A 19,180-nucleotide genomic window follows, 5' to 3' on the forward strand; every position below is an offset into this window, starting at 1 on the left:
TTTGTCTTATAAGCCTTGGTGCTGAATGCAGAAATCTAGATCTTTGATGCTGTTTTTCTTTCACTGTTTGACCCTTATGGTTATTTAAATGTAACATTTCTCCTCAATTTAGCTTCACAAAAGATTTGAATCACATCAGAAAATGAGGTGATTCAAAACGATCCAACAAATGTCTGAAGAAGTTCAAAACGTTCAAGGACAAAGACAGAAAACAAATTGCTGGTACTGATGGACCTGATGCTGGAAATCTAAACACTCAACAAATAAACTGCAGCTAATATAAACCAAAACCTCTTCCCATTATTATTTTTTTAAATAAAAAACTGTGCTCATACAATTACAGTGCACCATGAAAATATGATAGATGCATTAATGGTTCATAAATTACACAACAGAGAGCAACGGTTGCATTTAGCAGCACTGGTGAGAAATCTAAAAACCAAACTTAGGTGTCCTATTCTGACTGTACGGAATCTGAATTATTCCACAACTTATTTCATAAAAACAATAAAATACAACCTCATAGCAATTAAAACTTCATAGATTTATGAAGAAAAAGCTCAAATCTTTGGTAAAAATCAGATTGTGCAGATTAGTTACCATTTGAACCAAGATTTATTTGATCATGTATAGAGTAGGCTTGTTTTAAGAATTCATTTTAATTTGAGGACATTTAGGTTGGATAACAAAGATAAGACATAAAGGTGGGAATCAGAGTTTCTTCCTGGCATCATGGTAAAAGCTTTAAAACAGATTCAGACAAAGATTTAAACTTCAGCCTCTACAGTGATCCTGTAAATATGATGATGATGAAAGTTGGGCAAAAAAAAGACAAAAACAGCATGATTGTCTCTGACACGTGATTTTATTGTGTATAATGAACATTGTGTGCGATTGTTTCCCCGACTGTGTGGAGTTGAAGACTTGGTGTTGGTGTGTGAACCTTCCCCTCCCTCCAGACTACGACAAAGTGCAAAATAACAACCCTCAGGTAAATTCAACTCCCCGCCTCTCAGATTTGCTAACCTGCTCTTCAGACCTGTGTGACATAAAGCAAACGCACTCTTCCACCAGCACAAATAGGACACATGGAGTTCATGTAAACAGAAAAACAAAGCAGAGCAGCGAAACATTTAGGAGGCCTCGAACATCTTCTTCCTGTCAGCTTTGTCCTCAATGTTCTTACGCCAGTCACCCACCGCTTCTGTAGGCTGCAGAGGACAGGAAGCAGCGAGTTAGTCCAAACAAATCGGGAATTTAGACATCTTAGTTTTATTAAAAAGAGAGGTGATTGAACTTAATCAGCTGATTTCTGCACTTTGACAGCTGACACATGGAAAACCAGCCCTTACATGCCTTACATGTGACTTTATGTTTCTAGAAGTAGAAAAATTCTGTAATACTGTAAAGACTGACTGATGAAATAATTGACAGGAATTAAGTTTTTTTGAAAAAGCAGTCTTTATTATGCTACTCCTAATAATTTTAAAAAAAAAAATTAATTTCCTGAATGAGTTTTACTTTGCATCACAAACTGTGAGATTTATTCAAGTTTTTCAGGAAAAAAAACACACAAAAGATGCAGAAGTCTCCAAAACGTCCTCCAAAAACTTGTGGACCAAATATGATTCAGTTGTTAATTACAGATTTAAGAGAAATTAAGAAAAAAATGCTTTTTAATTTCATCTGTGAGCAAATGTGTGGGATACAAGGCTCCAGTGCTAGTTTCTGATCAGAAGTCCAAAAATGTTCTCTTCCAGATTGCCACCAAGTTTCCCTGGGTGTGCATATTATTTTTGGCTGTGTAAAAATTGATTTATGTTTGAAATCTGCAATATAATCTCAGCCTGGAATTCAAAGGCCACGGTGTATCGTCTAACCGCGTGACGCTTTAACGTCCAAGTCACCAACTATTTTTTTGTGCACGTCAGAATTATTTTGTCATGAATGCCAAAACTTTGGAGAACATTATATATAATATTCTGATAGTGTAAGGTCATCACATTGATGATAAGCTGCTTCATAGATATTAAAACAGGTTTACTGGCACCACATCAGTAAACTCAGTAATGTAAAGAAAGAATAAAAATCCATCACTGCTGGAACTAAAAGTGCAAACATGTCGATTTATCCTGACAAAACCACCCTCTGTCTGTGAACTCACCTCCTCCTTGACCTCTTTCTTGACCTGCTTCAGGTTGGCCCTCAGGTCCATGGTCACCTTGTGTTTGGAGCCCAGCAGAGCCTGCAGCATGGTGTCAGCAGACATACGCACTTTCTTCAGGGCAGGCTTCTTCACTCCTATCAGGTCCACAACTTTGATCTTCAGGTCTTCAATCTATGCACAGAAAGAAAGTGTTATATTTACCCTTCTTTACTTTTTAGAGGCCACTCTAATCCTGTTATGCTCCCAGAGGAAGATTACCTCTTTGTCAGCCTTTTGCACCTTGGCTTCGGCATCGTACCGCTCTTCATCGATCTTGTCGATGGCGGCGTGAAGCTTCTTGCAGAGTTCCTGTTGATGCATAAAGAAACCCCAGAAGATGATCTTCCCACAGCTTTAGAGTTATACGGCCTTCCCTTTTTATATCAAAAGTGCTGTTAAAGTAACAAAACCAGTGAGTAAATCATTTGTTTCAAGCTCATATAAAGTTTTAAACTACTTTTGCTTCTAAAAGTACACAAGACGGGAAGAGACATGCAAGTTACCGCATTGCTAGCCATGCCGATCAAAGCAGCTAGGTGCTAAAGGATGTACATTCCTCTGGCAGAGGAGTGCTAATATTAGCAGGTCACTCGGTGCTTCACTTAACACTTTCAGGTAATTTATGTTTATGATGAATTACAGCAGCAAAGTTCAGGCTAGCTTCTCATTTCATTAGCATCCTTTAAGTGTCCAGTTTCCATGCTGCATTATGGTGGCACTTAAATGCCAAAATAATAATAACAGTCATGTTTCTACTCAAAACAACAACATAATGAAATAAATACAGTAATAAACAGCATAAATTAATTAATTAAATGAATAGGCTATTATAGTAGCTGATTGTTTCCTGAACTACTAAAAGAAACATTTTATTCTTTTTTATTCTTTCTTTTTTCTCGGATAAACCCTGATGTCTCTCTCACCATCAGGGCGGCCTGGTCTCCGCTCATGTCTGGAGGAGAACAGTGCTCGGCCATGTAGGCCTGTTTGGCCGTCTCGGTGTCCTTTTTCTCCTGCTCGATCCAGTTCGTAGCAATCTGCAGGATCAAGCTCTGCAGGACAGAAATCATCATCAACCAGTCTCGTGTTTAATGGTCTGCACTCAAACATACTCAGCAGCAGAAGAACTCAATTTTTTTTCATAATCCTTATTTACCTTGAGATGATGCCTGCGGCTGGAAGTCATCTTTTTCCTGTTTGAGAGGAAGTTGTGATCATTAATAGTTGTAAAGGTTACATTTTTCTAATTCACATCTTTTTTGGATCCAGATATTAAACATTTAAAGGGAGCATCTTTAAAAGGAGGCAGATTTCGGTGCATATATAAATGAGGTATAGTGTGCATCAATCAGACAGGATGTTCTTCGCACTTACTCAGACATCTTGGCGGTTTTTCGGGTTCACAACCTGCAGTAAGACAAACATAAAACTGAGTGACTGGAGGAAACGTTGAGGTCTTTCTGAGCCCTGCTGAACACCAGAGATGTTCAGATAATCAGTGTGAGGTTCTCTGAGATCAGCATGTTCTGCTGCTGTGATGGAGATGGATAGACGGGAATATTTGTGCCGTAACGCGATCTGAGGCCACAGCTGAAGAGCAGCGACGTCAACTGAACTAAACTGGGCTGGCCGGGATCGTGTGTCACGTCTCTGCGGTTTACACGTGATCGAGTGAAGGATTAATTTGAAAAAATCTCCAGTGGAATATCATTAACTAACATGACATCATGAACTAGCTGACAGTAGCTAACCTTTAGTAACTATCCATAGTGTCTCTGAGGCACTCTGATAGCATGTCTTCATGACCAATTAATGTCACTTTTTGATTAGAAGATTAGGTTAGACATCTTTTTTTGTTTGTTTGTTTAGGCAGGGTATATATACATATATAAGATTAATTAATGATTCAAGTGTTGTTCAGTTTTTAACTTTATACATAAACATTTTCAGGGAACCAGAAAATATTTACCAAACCAGAATCAGATTTTTGTAATTCCAGGCCTTCTGATCAGCTCATATTTCTGTTGTACGCACATCCAAAAAGTCAATGAACAATTTGAGGCAAAACAGCTGAAATCAGGTCTTTGACAAGACTGAGGCAGAGCAGCTGAACACGTCATATAAATTTAGGTTTGACAGAAAAAGGTCAAATGTCACCAACAAATGTAAAGAAGCCACTTGGATTGAGTGAGGAACAGTCAGAGCTGTAATCCTGCTTTAAATCATGTCTTTTCAAAACACAGTCGTTTTGAGACGTGGCTGCATGCAGCATCTTTTTATTCTATCTGATAAAATAGAAGATGCTGCTCTCAGAGAAGCTCAAAGATGCTGGAGATATTAGAAAAAGAAAAAAGATAAAGTAAGGAAGATTTCTCACCTATTGAGAGGAGGAAGAAGAGGACAGGACACACTTGGTGGAAGAAAAGGAGACACTGCCAAAGCCACAGACAGTGAAAAATGAAATAGGTATATATGGTGGTTTGCGATGCCTCAGCAAATTGCCCAGATCCTCTTTATGGAAATGGATTCCCAGGCAGACCAATAGGCCTGCGAGCTCCTGAAATACACCCGGCCCAGCCCTGCTCTGCAAAACGCCCTCCCTGTGAGAACCCTTCATGCCTCCATGCTGTGTTTGTGTATATGGAATAAACTTAAAGGAGAATGAATAGAACACGTTTTATGTCTTCAGAAGGCTTTGGACAGATTTAATATATGTTTTGATCTTTAACTCAAAAGGAGCATTTTAAGCCCTGCAGCATCACAACAAATGGAAATCTTCAGCTTTCCTGTAAAACCCAACGTTAAATTATTATGTGTTTCCTTCTTTACTGTTTTATGTCTTTTGTTTAATTATTTAATTTGAATTTTTCTATGAAAAGTGGCCAAAATTTCAAATAACGAGGACAGTGTATGTGTTTTAAAGTTTAGGCTGCAGATTCCTCTAAACACCCGGGTTTACAAAACAAGTGTCTATTATTGGCTCCGAATGATGTCATTAAGCTTGGCTAGCCCTAACAGGGTCATCACAAAGTTCTCCCTTTGACCAAATAAGCACCGCCCACCTGCTGATCAAAGCTTTTGTTTGAGATTCACAGCCACTCAGAAGAAAGTTCCTAAAATGAGGGGCTACACCAAGCCCAGCTTAATTTAAAGAAGGATTATTTTGAGCCACAAATTACACAAAGCTACGCTAACATAGTTTAAAAATAAAAACATGGAAATGCTTCCAACATGTGAACATTTCTGCAACATGATTTTTTACTTGCAACAGGGTAAGATGAACTTACTTTAATAATCTCAATAGTCTAAAGTTTAAACTGTTTGGAATCAGATGTTTTTTCTTTACATGTAGAAACTGTTTGAAAACTAGAAAGACGAGAAGGTTGAATCGTTGCTTCTTTGTGTGGAAAATATCTAAAAAGGATTTTTTTTTGCTTGCTCTCTGAAAACATGATGTTTTGGGTTCAACAGCAAAAACTGCTTGAACTTTTGTAAATGTTATTGTGCATTTAGAAATGTAATTACTTTTTTAAAAGAAGTATCATTTATATAGGTTTCATTGTTTGCTCTCTTAACTATCAGTTTTATAGTTTTTATGCTGCAGACTGGAAAAGTCATGTCGGAGAATCTCTTCTCTCAGCTGAAAATGAGTTTTCCTCTTTCAGAACGAGCTCAGGTCCTCTAAATGTTTTTTTTCTAATAAATTTGTCAAAAATCGAATTTCTTTAAGGTGTCAGTGTGAAAATGTTAAGGAATCAATTTGAAGGGCATTAAACTGTTACTAAGTGGATACAAGTAGCAACAAATTAATCCTTATTTCAAAACTTTTATTGCTAACGATTCCATGAAAAGCTGTACATTTTGAACTGACGTTTCTCTGCCAGATGTTTCAACTGCAGACGAAGTTAAATTCACTTTGTTTTGGTTCAGTCTCTCTGACGCGCAGGGGTGACAGCGTGACAAAAAACAGCCAAAAAATCATCAAGAAACTGTCTGAACTTTTGTCCCTGAGGGTCCAGACGAGACCCAGAGACACCTTCAGTCACTCAGACCTCAGTCTTAAACGCCCCCGCCGACCTCCACCATCTCCGCCGATCCAGGCGGCTTTTAGGAGCTCTCGAACATCTTCTTCCTGTCGGCCTTGTCCTCGATGTTTTTACGCCAGTCGCCAACGTCTGCAGGCTGGAAAGAATGAGGAGAACTCGTCAACACCTCAAACTGAGACCAAACATTTTATATTTTTTATATTTTATGCTTGAACCTATAACGTTTAACCTCCTTGGTTGAAGTAACTGAAAAAAAGCAAAATATGTTCAAACAATAAAAACTAAACTGATCTGGAAACTAAATGAAACTAAACTGACTTCAAAATAAAATTAAAAAACAAACAAAATAAATAAATAAAACTAATTAGAAAATCCAAAACTATAATAACAGAGCCATAACCATTTACACTTGTGCCTGAGGCTTGCCTGACTCAATGCAGTCTTCTCCCAAATGATAGCTGTGCATAGATGAAAACATGTGCAACAAATAAAAATGAAAATAAATAAATGTAGTTTAAGAGAAACACTAACTTGTACAATATTTGAATGTTTAGGCCTCTATGTTTTAATTTTCCTCTCTATAACGGTTCGCATGTCATGCCTAACTTCACTGCTGATGATCATTTTTTATGTGCATTGTAAAACTGTCGTTTTATTTATTTATTTCATTTTGTGTAGCAGAAATCTGATTTACAGTTTTAGAGAAGAGAGAGAAATCATTTAAATTTAGAGAATAATTAAATTATTTTATTCAAATAATGAGATCACTCGAGATCCACTGTATCGAGCTGCTGGGCCAAACGTGACGCGTGATAATGACGGAGAGAAGCTCTGCAAACCTGCTGAATCAGCGTTCACCTCAGATTAGTTCCTAACACGTGGCTACGCTCTGTTTCTTTCGATGAATTCGGTCCAGTGAGTTAAACTGAATCCTGAAGTTGTTGCAGTAGGACACAGTGATGATGAAACAAGCCGATTTCCTTGCTGTGAAAGCCTCGTGTCTCACCTCCTCTTTCACCTCCTTCTTGACCTGCTTCAGGTTGGCCCTCAGGTCCATGGTCACCTTGTGTTTGGAGCCCAGCAGAGCATGCAGCATGGCGTCTGCAGACATGCGCACTTTCTTCAGGGCAGGCTTCTTCACACCGGCCAGCTCAATCACCTTCAGCTTCAGATCCTCAATCTGGAGGTCGAGAATCGTTCGTTAAAAGCTGGAAAAGCAGCCAGTCAGATCCGCAGGTACTCCGGCTTCCTCCCACACTCCAAAGACATCCAGGTTTCTAAGCTGCTGTGAACCGTTCACGTGAGTGTGAATGGTTGTGTGTCTCTCTGTGATGGCCTGCCAACCTGTCCTGGTTGTAACTATCACCTATGAAAACTGGGACAGACGTCTGCCCCCTACAGTCCTGAACTGATTTAGCAGCTAGGAATATAAAAACCATTTTAAACACATGAAACATGTTCCAGCAGCACACAGTTAACTGAGTTTCAGACTTTTATGAAAATCAAAAATGCCCTCATATCAAACCTACGCCTCCTTTTTCCTTCCAGCTCTTTCATACTTATCCAGCTGCCTCTCAACATGCATTATAATAGTTCCAATTCATACTTTTTGATTAAAAAAGACCTGCTGGCTGTCGACACAGTCGTCACTCAGTAGTGTTAGAGCCTCTGATTCTGATATTTAGCACTGAAATCTACACCTACCCAGTCGAGAACGATCAAAGGAACTAGATCTGGAAATAAAGCATGCACACACGATGACATTAAGATTAAAAACATCTAAAAGTAAAGTGAGTTTTCCATAATCTCGCTCAAACTCTCACCTCTTTGTCGGCTTTCTGCACTTTGATCTCGGTGTCGTATCTCGACTCGTCGATCTTGTCAATGGCGGCGTGGAGCTTCTTGCAGGTGTCCTTTTAAAGTGCAGAACGAACGCTTTTCATTAGCAGTCAGCATGGATGTTCACTTTGGAGGTATTTATCTGAATTCCTCTATTTTATATATATTTCATGTTTATTTCTCTTTTACCTCATAGATGTGGTTTCTAGCTAAAACATGAATTTGTAAGAAATAAATGGTTGGCATCAGTACATTGCATTAAAATACTTTTATTTTGAAAATTATGAATTTCAGCTAAATGTAAAATAAGGTCACATAACTGCTTAGAAAATATTCATAGCTTTTTAATCACGGACATGTAATGGAATGTAAGATTTAACCAGCTCATAACACAAATGTTTCACCTTCCTCTGATGTCCTAAACTCAACTTTTTGCAACCTGCTCCACTACAATGAGGAAAACGCCCCGATGTTTTCTTGTGGTCATAAGAAAGTGTAAGCATATGACACAGTTTCGTTCTAACCGTAAGGGCAGCCAGGTCTCCGCTGAGGTCAGAAGGTGGGCAGTTCTCAGCCAAGTAGGCCTCCTTCGCTGCTGCGATGTCTGTCTTCTCCTGCTCGAGCCATTTGGCGGCGATGTGCAGCATCAAACTCTGCAGGAAGACGAAAACATGCAAAGTGAAGAGAGAGCCTCCAAAAATTCAAAGGTTTTAGAAAACAAAAGGTTTAAGCCTCACCTTCAGATGATGCCTGCGGCTGGACGTCATTTTCTTTCCCCTGTGAGACAGAGATTAGAAAATTACCTTCAGAGCTGAAATGACCGACTGTAATTTTTCTGCATTTTGGTAATTCAGTTCCTTATTTTACGCAACACCTTTCTATGTCTACAAAATCTGCTTCTGCGCGAAGCTATAGATGTCATGGATCGCTGACCCAGGGTTGGGGGTTTGTTTTGAGTTTTCTTTAGCTTTTAATTGTGATCATCTTTGTCACATTATTCGGTGCTGGTTTCAGTTCCAAGTGCGAGCAGCTGACCTAGAGTTTGTCTTAGAGCTGTTTGTGTTCTGGTTTCACATGTTCTGGTGGTACTGCAGCATTTCTTGGTTTCAGACTGGTTTATTTGTCCCTCGTTTTTTCCGCTTTGCTTGTGTTTCTGTGTCAAGCTCATATGTCTTTGTCCAGGTCTCACTGTTAGGTAGTTCCTGTTTTATTTTGATAGTCCCTTGTCCTGTGTGTGTCATGTTCAGTTGGCTTGTTCCCTCGTTATCCTCTGTGTGTATTTATTGTCTCAGTCGTCCCTTCCCTTTTGTCATGTTCTCCCTTAAGCTGTGTGCCTCGTGTGTTTCGTGGCTAATTTCTGAGGTTCTGCAATAAAGCTGCTTTTGGAGTTTACATTTTGTCTGTGGAGTTCTGTGTTTTGGTCCTAAACCCGTCTGCCACACAGCAAACCTGACAATACAAATCCACCTGTCAGCACCTCTCACTCCCACTGATAAGTGCTTCATGTGCAATCATCTTAAAGAAGGTGAACCAGAAGCAGGAGTAAGAAAAGAAGAAGAAGATGGGGGAGAGACAAAAGGAGGTAAAGAAGAAGAGGAAGGAGAAGGAGGAAAAACACAGAAGAAGGCTTGGAAAAAAGGTGGAAGGCAAGCAAATAAGGAGAAAATGAAAAAAGTAAAATTGTACTCACTCAGTCATTTTGGCTGTTTGTGATCTTCACACCCTGCAGAGACAGAAAACACTCGTTAGTCAAATGCGAGGAGTGAAAAGTAACAGAACCTTGACTCTGCCTGACTCACACCTGTTATTGATTGGGTGCCCTTTGACCTCCAGCGAGAAACACGATGCGCTTTACTATCATGGAAAATCACACTGCCACAAACCAGCTAATTTTGGACAGGAGGGGTCAGGCACCCAGGAGCGCTCGACAGTTGTCCCCTCTGAAGACATTTCTGCCTGGAATTTAAGTTGTTGGAGCGAGCCAACGATCTGAGCACTAAATGTCACTGGCAGATGAACCGAGTGTGGCAGCGAGTGCACAGTGAGAGCAGCTAACAGATTTCAACATCCTGCAGCCATGCCAGGCACCAAAGTGTGTGCCCAGGTCACCATCTGGAGAATGAGGCTTTTTTAAAAATAAAGTCTGCATCCATCATCAAAATACAAATCCCACAGCCCAACCTAAAAGACACAAACTGAGTCCTGTGAGCTAAGAGTCACTAATTTAGCTCAAAGATGCATAGAAAGACTCAAATCATTTAGGACTGATTATAGAAAAACACACATTCCTTAAACTTGGTCAGCAGAACGTGCAGGAAACGACTCTTCTTCACCTCTAAATAAAACCATTTTCTCAATTTTTTTCATGATGGTATGATCTATATGATCTATCTGGATTTGATGTGATCTCTAAATGATTTGAGGAATGGCAGGTCTATAATATCCAAAAACTCCAACCAACTCTGTGTGCAGATTTAAGCTAAAGTGGTAAAACAAACGCATCTTCGAACATTGCTTCAAGCCTCAAATCTTGACAGTTTCGTCAACAGCGTGCAAGCTGCAAAGCAAACATCAATAAAAGCTCTGCAACACCAAAATCCACATTTAACCCGTCTGCATGTCCAGTATCGTCCGCTGTCTGAATAGCCATCGTAAGTGTCAGCTCCAGCTAACTGCTCCTTCTCTCTCTCTCTAAACACAACATCAGAGGTCAGAGGTCACAGCTGCAGCAACATCTTTAAAAACAAAAAAATTAGTCCTTCGTGCTTAAAAAGCCTCTCCAGAATGCCCGGACCCCCCACCTCTTGAGCAGCCCTCCCTGTATTGTTCCCTGACAGTGAGTGAAGCTATAGGAGAAATTCTCACCTACTAAGCAAGACGAGGAAGAAGAACAGGGAGGGAGACACAGCTAAGTCTCAAAGAGTAAAGATTAAACAGAGTATATAGGCTATAAAGTGCTGGCTCAGCAGGAAAGCCAGCCCTTTTTATGGTAGCAGAGCTACTTCAGACCAATGGGTCATCAGGCTCCAGAAATACCACGAGGAACCTCATAAATTTCTACTGGAGGAAGTCGCCTCCCTGGATGAGAGGCTGGACGGGAGGCTGGACAGACGCTATCAGGTTCCCACCCGCAGAGGCCAGCGGAGGGACGAAGCAATTGTCACACAACAGTCAAACGGAGTGGCTGACGTAATTCAATCTCACTGATTCCCACTGAGCTCTGAGAACAGCATTTGAAGCTGTTAGACACAATCAAGTTCAGCTGTCGTTAAAATGAGGCTTCAGCACCAAGTTACTCTTCACGCACATGACATCACTGATGTCCTGTCCAGGGTTAAGGTTAAGGGTTAAGTGTAGGGGTGAGGGGGAGAGGGAGGGTGAATTAAATTCACCCCTTTTTAAAATGTTAATGCCGAAATGAAAGTACAACTGTATGTCAAAGGTAACATCCTGTAATTTCAGCAAATGTCCCTATAAACTGTGGGATTGTTGCAACAAAAAGAACCATCACCCTCGATGGGCCACCGGTGACGTGGTGAACGTTAAGAGGCTAAACACAAAATCAAACCATAAAAACTGACAGCCAGTACAACTTAAAATCAGCTCTTTGAGCAAAGGGGGCCGTGGATTTTGTTCCACACCCTTGGTAGAGTCAGTGTGCCAAATACAGAGCAATCAAAAACAGAAAAACTACAACAAAACTAAATCTGACAAAATGGCATCAAACAAAGTCTGACTTAAGAAGACAGTTTAATACTGATGAGTTTTATGTGCTTGAAGCCATAATGCTGATGGTCATTTTGAAATTTGGACATATATTTTGTAAAATTTTTAAAAAGTCATAAATAAAAATCTAATATTTAAATGAAACAAATTAACGTGTAAATGTAAGTTAAAATGTATAAATGAAGCAAAACAACTAATTTGGCATCATTTTGGCTTTTTCCTCTTTGCTTACAGACGGAAATCGAAAGAAAATTTCCTTCCTTCAGTTTTTGGTGGATTACATTACAAATAAAAAAAAGAATTATATAAGCCATATTATTATCCTAACAGTGAAATAATGTTTGATGGTTTGATATTTATGTTTACCACATATAGATGCAACACCAGTATAATACTGATGTACTACACTGTGCTACTACCTATAATAAGCACATTAATAAGCACTAATATTTCAATACGAATGTACTAAATGTTCGATTTTGTTTTGACTATCCAAATATTAGTATTTGAGGGTTTTTTTAAAATGCACATTAAGTTTGAAATTCATCACACCAGGTCGCTGCCTATGAGAGGGAATCAGGAAAGTGAAAGTAAGACAGGGAATGTAACTTGACCAATCATCGTTTTGTTTCTGGTCTTTATGTTCTGTTTCTATCACTGAATGCATTAACGATGACTTATTGTTATTATTGTTGATTTATTGTTAATAGAAGCTGAAAACAGTCTGATTGACTGCATTCTTCCTTAGAACTTTAAATCAAAAGAGAAACACTTGAAAGTTTAGAAAAAATCAATTTCTGATGTTTAACACAACCGTTGTTAGCTGTTCCCCTCTCAGCCATGACATTCACAAATGGAAAGATATCTAAACATCTAAACATACCCGATAAACTATGTTGAGAAATCCCTACTTAATTTATACGAGTTATTTAACATAAAAACTGTGAATATTGTAAGGAATGAAGACAAATTGAATGCAGTGATTAAACAAAGAGTGATGAAGGTCAAAAGAGTAACAGCACTCACCATTTGTAGAACTCTGTGTGGCTGCAGCTTTATTGGTGATCAAATATGATTTGATTACAAACAATTGATCAATAACTTCCAGGTATGACGAAAAAAAAGTTGAGTCTTGAGTCAGATAGCTGAGTCTTCTAGGACTCAAACTAAAAAGAGAAGATGTAAAAGAAGAAAACGGAGCCAGCAAATAAAGGACGAAAGGGCTCTCTACTGACATCTGGTGGTTCAACATCAGCACAACACATCTCAGTTTCTAACTGCCTATTTGGAAATGTAAGTTATGTTAAAGTCATCTTACACCTGGAAAGAAGCTTCTCCTGCTTTAGATTTCTGATTGAACCTGATTGAACTCAGGAGTAAGTGAATATACAACAGCCCGTATAAATTAGCCCAACTTAAATTAGCCGTTAAAATAAAAAAAGACCGCCTTGAAAAAAGTGCAGCTTCACAGCATTGCCTTATTCCAAAAAGAACATTTAATTGCACATCAGAGGCAACAGTGAAGAAGAGCTGTAACATCCCAGAATGAGCAAAACAAAAGTTGGATGAGAAAGTCTTTAAGAGGTCTCAAACATCTTCTTCCTGTCAGCCTTGTCCTCAATGTTCTTGCGCCAGTCGCCCACCACCTCAGCAGACTGCAGGACACAAACACAGCCCACCATCAGCAACAGTTAACTGTTTTTAGCTCTCTTAAACAATCAGCCTGCAAACACTCACCTCCTCCTTCACCTCCTTCTTGACCTGCTTCAGGTTGGCCCTGAGGTCCATGTTTACCGTGTGTTTGGAGCCCAGAAGAGCTTTAAGCATGGCGTCGGCACTCATACGCACTTTCTTCAAGGCTGGTTTCTTCACTCCGGCCAGCTCGATGACCTTCATCTTCAGTTCAGTGATCTGAAGTCAAAAGGAGAAGCTCAAAGGCTGAACAGAGCAGATAAACACAGACCCACGCAGTATACTGCAGCACACAATCTGCTAAAAGGAGGACAGATGCACACAATCCTCCACCTCTTTGTCGGCCTTTTCCACTTTGACCTGGGTGTCGTATCTCTCCTCATCAATCTTATCAATGGCCTGATGCAGCTTTTTGCAGAAGTCCTGTCGAGAATTAAAAGAAAAAAAACAGATGCAGTTGTTGTCATATAAACAGCCCATCATGTAAGAGTGAGGTTGACGTTCTTACCATCAGAGCTGCCTGGTCTCTGCTCAGGTCGAGGGCGGCACAGTTCTCTGCAAGGTAAGCTTCTTTGGTGACGATGATTTCAGCAGCTTCCTGCTCGAGCAAGTTGGCAGCGATTTGCAGCATTAAACTCTGAAAGAGGACGACAAAGAGATTCCACATTATTACTGCTGTGTGTTGTACTGTTGTTCTTGATGCTGCTTCATTTACTTTTGGGGCCACGTAGATGCAGCGCTGATAATCTTAACAGAGTCTCACCTTGAGATGATGCCTGCGGCTTGACGTCATCTTCTTTCCCCTTTAATTCATAAAGACGCGACATATTTAAAACAACATTCGAGTATTCTGATGTAAACTCTTCACAAAATGATGAATGTGATATCCTGATTGGCTCTTTCAAAGTGTTTTACACAGAATAAACATACTCACTCAGACATTGTGGCTTCCTTCAGGTTTCTGACTCTGGTAATAATCTGAAAAAATGAAGAAGAAAATGAAAGCAAAGATTTGAGACAATGTAAGTAACAAAAGATTACATTCAGTAAATTCAATTAATTTATTACCTCCACCAAAGAGGTCATGTGTTAACCATGGGCAACTGAAACGTGTGGTGTGTACCATAATATATAAAAATCTTAAATGTCACACCACATATGACCTCTAAACTCTTCTTCAAGGTCAATACTGATCTGAAGATCAACGTGATAATAATCCAATATAGAGCTGTTTAAAACTACGTTTCCTGCTGCCTTTGTTTGTACTGACAGCATTAGGAATATAAGGAAATATGGGAATTCGAAATCTATTCCAATTATAGTTTGAATCCAAATATCACGTCACCTCTGACCTCATCTTTGCACACACATCTCGTCTTTATTTTTACTGCACTACAAACTCCATAAAGTAGATTTAAAAAGAATAAAGAGAACAAAATGAATGTGAACGAAAAACAACACTATTCCCAAAAAAGTAAACTGCCTAGAGAGTGAGCTGAGGTTTGGGTGCCTGTCAGTTACCAAAGATGGTTTTACAGGCTGAATCGTGGGATGTTTTTTCACAGGACTCTGTTATCTGGATAATGACATACAAGCCACGCTTTTATAAATTTAGATTTGCTATTAAAATGCAACTTGGTGTAGAAATATGTGTTAAAATCAATAAGTACATCACAAATACTCTTAAAGTTCAGTTTTGTTCTGCTCTTTTTTTGATGTCTCCCTCTGGAAACTTCCCCCGACAGCCTCCACAGGAGGTTTGTGCATTTTTGGTCATTTAAGAATAGAAACTTCAGGGTGAATCTTGTGCCAGCTGGGCCACTGCTAATCCTGGCTCAGTGTCAAAGGTCAACCATCACATGTCGGAGAGTAATGCAATCCAAGGGGACGACATTGAGATGTGAAAATTATCAAACTGTTAAAAAAATGATTTAATTTATATTTTCTGTCATTTGATCCCAGCTGATTAACTTTAGGACAACACCTGAATCAGACTGCTGCAGGCTTTTACACGTGTAGTTCATTCACTTTCACATTTTACTAATTATTTTACTGGCAGAGACAATCGCTCATTATCTCGGTGCAGCGACATTTTCTCTTTCCTTTTGCCTTTCAGGAGAGCTCAGGTGGATGTGCTGGAACCATCTGATTTTTCAGTTCTTTGACCCTGCAGGCTGATAACTGTTTGAGTCGATTTATTTACAGATTCTAATGCAGTTGAATAAAACTATATGTGCATTAATCACGAGTTTTAATACCATGTTAATAATTTAAAAAAATAAGAAGGAGCTTAATTGTGATGTTCAGTGTGAAAACGAGATAGAAATGTCATTTAACCAGTTTGGAAAACTCATTTTTGAAACAATAAATCAGTTTCTTGTTTATTTATAAATATGGAAATCTAGTTTGTTTTTTTAATCTTACAGTAGTTTTATGTAGATTTTATAGTTTTATGCACATAATGTAAGGGAGCAAGATGGTAAAACCATAATATATAAACAGGAAACATCCAAAAAATATGAAAACTTTACTCAGTTATGATTGAAAAATTCAGTAATTCTGTACATAATAATTTTCTTATTGAATACATTCATTCAAGATTTATATATTGAAGGTTTTTTAACCTGTTGAGATTAATCTGCACCAGACTCACTAAATTGTATTTCCTGTGAGGATCAGCTTCACTTTAAGCATTAAGTAAAAGAGTTTCTCACCTACAAAGTGATGATGAGGAGGCCGGCAGAGACTGGCTGAAGGGCTGGGACGCAGTGAGGGAGTCACTGATTAAAAAGCTAACTCTGTGGGGTATATATGCGCTTGGACGGGGGTTTGGTTTCAACTTTTATGGCCATGAGAAGCCCTGAGACCGACCAGGCCAATCAGCTCCTGAAATGCCTTCATCCTTTGACCAGTCACCTCATAAATAATCAATCCAAGGCGGTCAGCAGTCCTCCTTGGGACAGGTCAGGCTGACAGCTGGACATGAGGCACTATGCACAGGGAGATAAGGAAATGATGAGACTTAAATCATACTTAATATGACTTAAAGTTTGGGATCATTTCTAGTTTAGGGCATTCATAAATCAGCAAAACCAGCTGTGACAACGTCAAGAAATCAAAACCGAGGGGATGCAAAGAGATAAATTAAAAAAAAAAAAACATTTATTTTGGGCATCAGATTAAAGCATTAAATATTTGAAATAGAGTCTGTCTTCAACCTTCACTGTGTTTAAGCAGTTTCTTGTGATGTAAATGTTGGATAGATCAGAGATTCTGGAGGTTTTTTGCAATTATCTACAAAACGAAAGAATGCACTTAAACTGCACATACACCCTTTGTCATTAGGAGTGCGTTGCCTTAATAATTCAGAGATTTGTGCAGAAACATGCTTTAAAATACAATCAGAACTTCCGTGATCCACAGTATCTGCTGCTGTGGTATGAACTTCTGGATGCAGACATTGTTAAAATACTCACGTTACATTGGCAGCAACTGAAAAGAAAAAAGAGATAGAAATTTTAAAAACGGCAATAAATAGAAACAGTGAACATTTTCACATATAAGGCAAAGAAAGACAAATATGATAAAAACTGTGACTCACCTGAAAATGTCCATTTGAATGTGGTTTTGTAATCAACACAAAAATCCAAAATTTTTAGTAAAAACAAAAACAAAAAACGTCTTAAAAAACAGCAGGACGTTACCCATCCTGTTCAGTCAGTTAGCATCATCGTCAAAAATCAAAGCCAAACTCAAGAGTTTCAGAAGTCATGGATCAGTCCTCCCAGATCTGCTTTGATAGACTGAAAATCCTAATTTTACTTTTGAAACATTTTGACTGGATACATTTTCATGAGTTGATGGCGTTTGCAGAGGACTGCAGATAGAAAACTTTAAAGAAGTCCAGTGCAGGAAATCCTCTGCTGACCCCGTGTGGTCAGAGGTGTGTATTATCTGTTCTTCATCATGTTACTAGAGATCTGAGAAAAATCTCAATATCTATATATATATCTATATATAGATATATATATAGTAATAATTAAGAATAAACACTCTACATGAACAAGTATTTTTAAAAAGTGTAGAGATCTTTCACATGACCACATACAACTACATTCTGCTATATATATACAAAAGGGAAGCTGTATTGTAAATGCAGTATGTATATGCAGTATGTATGCAGTTCTATAGTGTAATGTTCAGATGTATAACAAAAATTATGAATTTTAATTTTTCAATTCCAGAACTCATTTCTTGTTCATTCTTGTTATGTTGTCATTTTGTCAGTTTTTGTAGACTGTAACTAAAAATGGTCACGCAGAGGTTTTATCTAATAAATGATAAGTGTAGAGCAAGTTTCCAACATAGCCAGACTGTCGTGGTTAGACCACAGTTCTACACAGTGTGAGATAGTGGTGATAGTGTATTAGGCCCAACATTGTAATTTTGAGAAGAAAGGATCTGATTTAAGGAAAAATGTCTCTGTTAAAAGAAAAAAAAACTTTACAAAAATAAAAGTTTTCTTATCAAATAACCAAACTTTGCAAAGATGCATCAGTCTTACTAGACCACAGATAGCACTGCCTGTCATTTCTTATGGCAATAAAGATGTACTTTCTTGCCATAAAAATATAAAATCATTATATTGTCACAAGCCTTCTTCAGTTTAAAGTTTGGTTAACTGGAAGTATATCACATTTACCTACTGAAGGCTGTCTGGCTTAATGGGAATCTACCCAACATCAGGAGACAACTGTCAGGTCAGTTTATCTGATTCATTGAGAAACTGCTTCTCAATCCTGGAGTTGTCTTGCTTCTGGTAAATGTTAGCTTTCCTGCTAACACAGACATTTTTGCTTTTGTACATCAGAAACTGTAGCATTCTGTTTTTAACAATGCAACTGTGGTCTGATAAAATCAATTCCGTATTGCAAAGTGTGGGATTCTAGGTTACTCCTTTGAACATAGAAGGGCCCTAATCCACCCAGCGTAGATTCACTGTCCAGCTTTATATACAGTCTATAAGGGGGAGGGGCCTGTATTTTCTAAATACTGTGAAGTGTGAATTAAAAAGGAAAAGATTACATTCACTTTTCACAGCTCCCTGAACACACTATAACCCCTTCTATATAGTGATAAATGGCTTTTCCAATTGCAAGTCGACATCACTGCTACACTAATGATGCCGTAGGAAAAACATGGATATTGTGTCTTGTCCCTCACTGACATGCACAGCACTACAAAGAGCACCTTCAAACAGAACTCGTTAACAATCAGCTGCAAGTTTTTGTTTTCAATTTTTACGCTTTTTTATGTACAACTTCACTTCAGCATGTCGTCATTGCAGAAAAAAATGTACTGTGGTTTCTGTTCCAAATCAACATTTGCTTTAATCATGGACAAAAACATAGAAAGACGAGCTCAGCACTGTAAAGTTTGAAAACAGTGCGCTGTGCACTCAGTTTGCAGTGTTGTGCATCACTGAGTCAAAGACAAAACATCCAACGACAGCAGGGGTAGGAAATTAAATACATTTATTACAAAAAGTCTAGGAGCAGGAAGGTGCTAAAAGTGAACATCAGTACAGATGGAAACAGGAAGTTACACTAATGAAAAAAGTTTAAGCAGCTTTTACCCTTTGAAATTTATAAAGTTATACAAATGTACAATA

At 38.6% G+C, this 19,180-nt stretch overlaps 3 protein-coding genes across 8 annotated transcripts; all 3 read right to left on the minus strand.

Moving 5' to 3' along the window:
• Positions 1 to 846: 846 nt before the first annotated feature.
• On the minus strand, positions 847 to 4,670 carry LOC146629668 (troponin I, fast skeletal muscle-like). Its single transcript, XM_085360184.1, has 7 exons — positions 4,584 to 4,670; positions 3,581 to 3,613; positions 3,363 to 3,399; positions 3,130 to 3,258; positions 2,426 to 2,515; positions 2,165 to 2,338; positions 847 to 1,211 (listed from the first exon to the last, which is right to left on the minus strand). The coding sequence occupies exons 2-7, from the start codon at positions 3,586 to 3,588 to the stop codon at positions 1,134 to 1,136; spliced, it is 516 nt and encodes a 171-aa protein (XP_085216310.1). The 5' UTR covers positions 3,589 to 3,613; positions 4,584 to 4,670; the 3' UTR covers positions 847 to 1,133.
• A 1,327-nt stretch (positions 4,671 to 5,997) lies between these two features.
• LOC146629669 (troponin I, fast skeletal muscle-like) lies at positions 5,998 to 11,019 on the minus strand. Of its 3 annotated transcripts, none has more exons than XM_085360187.1 (7): positions 10,957 to 11,019; positions 9,782 to 9,814; positions 8,829 to 8,868; positions 8,616 to 8,744; positions 8,076 to 8,165; positions 7,259 to 7,432; positions 5,998 to 6,388 (listed from the first exon to the last, which is right to left on the minus strand). In XM_085360187.1, the coding sequence occupies exons 2-7, from the start codon at positions 9,787 to 9,789 to the stop codon at positions 6,314 to 6,316; spliced, it is 516 nt and encodes a 171-aa protein (XP_085216313.1). In that variant the 5' UTR covers positions 9,790 to 9,814; positions 10,957 to 11,019; the 3' UTR covers positions 5,998 to 6,313. The 3 variants fall into 3 exon arrangements, with proteins under 3 accessions (XP_085216313.1, XP_085216315.1, XP_085216314.1); XM_085360189.1 differs by having other exon boundaries at positions 10,961 to 11,004; XM_085360188.1 differs by lacking the exon at positions 10,957 to 11,019 and adding an exon at positions 9,893 to 10,937.
• LOC146629670 (troponin I, fast skeletal muscle-like) lies at positions 9,778 to 19,126 on the minus strand. Of its 4 annotated transcripts, none has more exons than XM_085360182.1 (8): positions 16,224 to 19,126; positions 14,444 to 14,476; positions 14,273 to 14,312; positions 14,018 to 14,146; positions 13,843 to 13,932; positions 13,555 to 13,728; positions 10,961 to 13,472; positions 9,778 to 9,814 (listed from the first exon to the last, which is right to left on the minus strand). In XM_085360182.1, the coding sequence occupies exons 2-7, from the start codon at positions 14,449 to 14,451 to the stop codon at positions 13,395 to 13,397; spliced, it is 519 nt and encodes a 172-aa protein (XP_085216308.1). In that variant the 5' UTR covers positions 14,452 to 14,476; positions 16,224 to 19,126; the 3' UTR covers positions 9,778 to 9,814; positions 10,961 to 13,394. The 4 variants fall into 4 exon arrangements, with proteins under 4 accessions (XP_085216308.1, XP_085216306.1, XP_085216307.1 ...); XM_085360180.1 differs by having other exon boundaries at positions 10,957 to 13,472; XM_085360181.1 differs by having other exon boundaries at positions 10,957 to 13,472; positions 14,444 to 14,487.
• Positions 19,127 to 19,180: the final 54 nt, after the last annotated feature.

This window comes from Diplotaxodon limnothrissa, linkage group LG7 (genome assembly GCF_057381915.1).
Source record: "Diplotaxodon limnothrissa isolate DT_005_m linkage group LG7, D_limnothrissa_male_GT1.1, whole genome shotgun sequence".
NCBI lineage: Eukaryota > Metazoa > Chordata > Actinopteri > Cichliformes > Cichlidae > Diplotaxodon > Diplotaxodon limnothrissa.